General features: G+C 53.2%; 1 protein-coding gene across 1 annotated transcript in view; it reads right to left on the bottom strand.

Moving 5' to 3' along the window:
* Positions 1-203: 203 nt before the first annotated feature.
* The window catches only part of TNS1 (tensin 1), a 102306-nt gene continuing 97918 nt past the window's right edge, over positions 204-4591 (bottom strand). Inside the window, exon 29 of the mRNA XM_019638197.1 lies at positions 204-2093. Coding sequence (XP_019493742.1) covers positions 1949-2093 — 145 coding nt within the window. The 3' untranslated portion in view covers positions 204-1948. The remainder of the gene's footprint in view (positions 2094-4591) is intronic.

Below are 4591 nucleotides of genomic sequence, written 5' to 3' on the forward strand. Positions count from 1 at the left end.
TGTGCACCCCTCCCGCTAAGCCCCAGGAGGAGTCTAGGGAAGGCCAAGGCCAGGACAAGGAGACCCCTGATAGCTCCAAGATTAAAGGCCCCTGTAGCTCAGGCTTCACTTATACATATCAAAAGGGATAGGAATTGGTTTATGCCCAGGGAGGCAATAAAGCAATATGGGAAAACAATAAATACTTCTTGTCAATTTACCTATTCGTTTTTTTAACCTTTTCTTATATTTTATTAGCTTACAGATTCTGTCAGTATGTCTCACATATATATTATATATATTTATATATCAGTACAACACCTCTCTCTAGGGGACCCCCAGAGGCGTAAGAAGCCCCTCAGGAATGGAGTCCTAGTGAATTTTCCATTCCAGCTTAGAGTCCTTGGATGGAGGTCAGGGTTTCCCAATTGCCCACATGGACTCGCAGCCCTTTGGCCTAAATGTGTGCCTTCTGCCCTCTGCTCACAGGCAGCTTGGCTCTGCTGGGAAAACCAAGGCAGAAGGGGGAACAGCAAGGCTTTGGTATTGTAGGTAGGCCATGTGGTATACAGGTAGCAGCCCCCAGAGCTTCGCTAAGTCACCCTGGACAGCCCAGCAAAAGTCAGACCCCAAAACACTTGCGGATGGAGGCACAAGAACTACAGGCATCTCCCCTGGGCCTCGCTGAGCAGGGCCTTTAGAAGCAGGTGCCCCAGGATGAGCCCAACATGGGGGCCCTGCAGGACAGAATGGGGCAGGGCAGGGCAGAGCAGGAAGGCTCAATCCCCAGCACCCAAAAAGACCTCATGCAGATAAGCAAGTCTGAGATATAAGGCTGGTCTTGGCGCAAAACCCAAGAATGGGCTGAGGGTTGGGAGCTGGCAGGAGCGACCTGCCCACTTGGATGCTGGGCCACACACTGGCCACACACCTTGGGGAAGATGCCTGGAGCTCACCAGCCACCACTGCTGACAGATCTTTTCCCCAAGGTGATGGACACCCATGTCTCCATCTCCTCACACCAATGTTCCCGCCTCCTAATGGAGGCAGAACAGGGGTGGTGCTGCAGGGTGGCCAGCCTCACGCCCGCTGGGGTGTTTGTTGAGAAGGAGCTGGAGGCACCCAGGGCTGCTGGAGTGCAGGTGCAGGGGCCAAGGCAGTCAATTACCCATATTCCTGGGTGCTCCTGGGGAAGAGGGCTGGTGTCCCCTTCCTGCTGCTGTGTCACTCCAACTCTAACCTTCTTTGGACAACATGCACGTGTGTGCAAATACAGGGGACACAGACAAGTACACCTGTTTATAATTCTAGCTGAGAGGCAAAGACAGATCAGTGTGTGAGGATGTGGGTGTGGACAGATACACACCCCACGTGTACACCCACACCAACTACACGTCAGGGGCAGAGGGGAGAGACCTCAGGTGCCTCGGGTCTGAGATACTTTCAAAAGCAAAAGTTCTGCCACTTGATGTCCCATGCTGGCTCTTTTTGGTTTGGCAATTTACCCTAGAGATGGCCGGAAAAAGATTCTCGCAACTTGATTTCTCACTGCAAAGCAGCTGGGGTAGGGAGACAGAGCTTTCCCATGACGCCCACCCCCCGCCAAAATATGGATCCTCAAGGAGGTCAGTTCTGCCTCCGTTGAGGAGCTCCATCCTCTGGGGGGAGCGGGGGCCGGGTGAGGGGGAGTTAGGTGGACCTGGTTGGTTTTGGAGGCTTTTGGGGTTGCACAGTACCCATCTACCGAAAGGAATCCCAAGTTCTCCTCCTCCATCTTTTTCTTTCTTTCTCTCCCTCTCTCCCCCTCCCCTCTGCAATTCACTTCCCTCTCCCCATGTTGCACTTTCTTCTCTCCTTCTCCAAAATTGGCCCAAAGTCCTCCTTCCGGATTCAAAGGTAGTCAGGATTCATGGGTCCCCTTCTCCACAAGCCCCATCCCCGTTGCCTTGGCCCTGGGCAAGGGGTGGGTTCATCTCTTCTGGCCAGCACTCATCATGACTTTGGAGACAAAGTTGACAATGGCAGAGGCAGGCTGGTTGGGGTCAAGCTCAGCGAAGAGGTGGCAGGCGTTGTCCGTGGTGCTGCCCTGCTTCCGGGCCACAAAGCCGAAGAGCCTACAGGGGCAGGAGACGGGGGAGAGGTGTGAGAGGGGGGCAGGGGGGGCCCCAGGCCTTGGAGAGCCGTCCAGGTGAGCAAGCTTATCTTCAGGCCAACCTGTCTCCTCTGTCTCTCCACACCTCCCTAAGCATGGGGATTGGGGGTGGGCTATAAGAGAGAATCCTCTGTCTCTTCCACTGACAAGAAAGTCAAGTCCTGGAGATGACGGTGTCACTTGTTTCAGGGTAAAATTCCCTGGGGGGGGGCGGGGGTGTCAAGAGGCGGGAGGAAGAGCTGCAGGCAAATGACAAGACTGGACAGTAAGAGATGGGAATGAGACCAAAAATAAAATGGGGACATTCCTAGGCGAGCTTCTCTCAGTCTTTCTCAGCCCCACCCCTACCCAACTGTTCTTACACACGACACATAAGCAAATGAATAAAATTCTGTCTCCCCATCAAAGGGCTCAACCACCTCAGACACCGGGAGAAGGTCAGGGAGACAGAAGGACAAGGGGTCACCACCCCCCACCACTACATACACACATTTATCTGAGGCTCCAGAGAATGGGAAGGGGAGGGGGACCCCACACCTGTTCCTCCAATCCCCACTCCCTGCACCAAGACTGGAGTGAGCTGGCATTCACTCTGTGCAAAACAGAGTTAAAAATATGAGAGGAGAGAACAGAATGTGAGCTCAGGTCCCCTCCCAGCCAGCGCGTTGCTAATTAGAGCGAGATGGGGAAATCAGGACAGCTGGAGATTCCAATGGAAACCCCTCTCCCTAGGACTGGACCACAACAGCTAAAATTAGCAAAGTTGGGTCCCGCTTGCAACCGTGCACACGCATGTGTGTACACACACACACACACACTGGGCTTCCTACAGCTATTTCAGGGTCTTGGGACAATTGAGCCAGAGGTCTGGGGTAATGGTCTGCCCAACTAGTGGGGACGCCTGAGTCCATGGACCAACCCCAGAACCCCCTTTCCAGGCTTGCAGGGCTCCTTGGAGTGGTGGAGTGGTGGAGCTAAGGACACAGTGAGGGAGTGGCTCCGAGCTGCCGGCATGATGGCGTGCCAACCCTGGCTGCCCGGTTCTGCCAGGAGGGAGAGTCTGCCAACCTCATGGCTTAAACACCACCCATCTCCCTCCCTGATGTTTATTTCAGCTCCAAGACTTCCAGGGCCAGTTCAATAATAGCCAAGTCCTTTCTCTGCTTAGGGAAGTGGATCCAGGCAAGAAACCTCAGCCTCCAAGGGCAGGGAGGAAGTACTTGCAAGAACAGGAGAGTTGGCGCCTCCTTAAATTCGGGGCCTGAGGCATCTCCTGTGCCTCACCCGAGTCCCAGCTCTAAGCTGGGGTCTCCTGGGTCTCTGCAGGGAGCTCAGCACAAAGCCCATTCCTGAATGAGGAGAATGATTTTCAGGCCTGGGACCAGCCCACTTCTGTCCCTGACCCCTTGTCCCTCACAGGGCCCATGGTGAGTTAGCAAGAGCTTCTTCAAACAGGAAGGTCTGGCCTCCTGGTTGGTGGTGGGGACACAGAGACCATAATCACCCTGTGAGCCCAGGAGAAGGCTCAGGCAAGTGTGAGGCAAGCTTTGAGGTGGCTGGACATCTGGGTCTACCTTTTAGCTGGGCTGCTAACTCTTCATGTGACCTCAGGCAAGGTGAGGTCACCTCTATCCCACATGACCCCTCTGGCCACCCCGCTGTTTATCAATCATGCTAACTGTTGATAAAAGTGAACTGGCCTCTTAAGATGATTAACCATAGAGCTGGGAGGACTATGGGCAGAGCTAGGCCCCTTGTTAACTCTCCAGTCCTGACTTCCTGTTAAAACTTCGCGGTAACTTCCGGGGGAGGGACCCATTTACATAGAGGCCATGTGGGGAAGGAGGCTCTCTCTCTTTTTCTGCATGTGTGCAGCCAGTGGGCGCCCCGGCCGAGGTGTGCGTTCTCACACTGCTGTGGTGGTTTTGTGTCTTTCTTTTTCCGAATAAGCCCTTATTTTTTGGTGAATTATCCGGAGAGTTGTTTTGGCCAGTTGACACTGCTGGTCATCTCCATTCATTCTTGACCAAGGTGGCCTCACTGTGCTTCCTCCTCACTCTCCTCCTCCCTGCCTCATCCTCTCATTTCTTCATTCGACAAATATTTATCAGCACCTCCCATGCAACAGACACAGCCCTGCCCTGAGGGAGCTGGTACTTTGGTGGCCATGCCTCCCCACCCCCTTGAAATAGTCTCTCTCCTACCCCAACACCCATTTCTAACTGTTCAAACTGTGCGTCTTTTAATACCCACTTTAAAATATAAGTTCTTTCCCCAAACTTTCCCAAATCTCTCCCTGCCTGAAGGTGCTTCCCTTTGTGACACCCACAGACTTGAGCTGTGCCCTCTTGGCATGTCTCATACAACAGAAATTTTGGTGTTTTCAACAGTGAAATTTTCTTTTTCTACAGCGATCTTATGTGAAGTTCGAATAGATAAACAGGACAGCAGTACTTATAG

This window comes from Hipposideros armiger, unplaced genomic scaffold (genome assembly GCF_001890085.2).
Source record: "Hipposideros armiger isolate ML-2016 unplaced genomic scaffold, ASM189008v1 scaffold_38, whole genome shotgun sequence".
Taxonomy (NCBI): domain Eukaryota; kingdom Metazoa; phylum Chordata; class Mammalia; order Chiroptera; family Hipposideridae; genus Hipposideros; species Hipposideros armiger.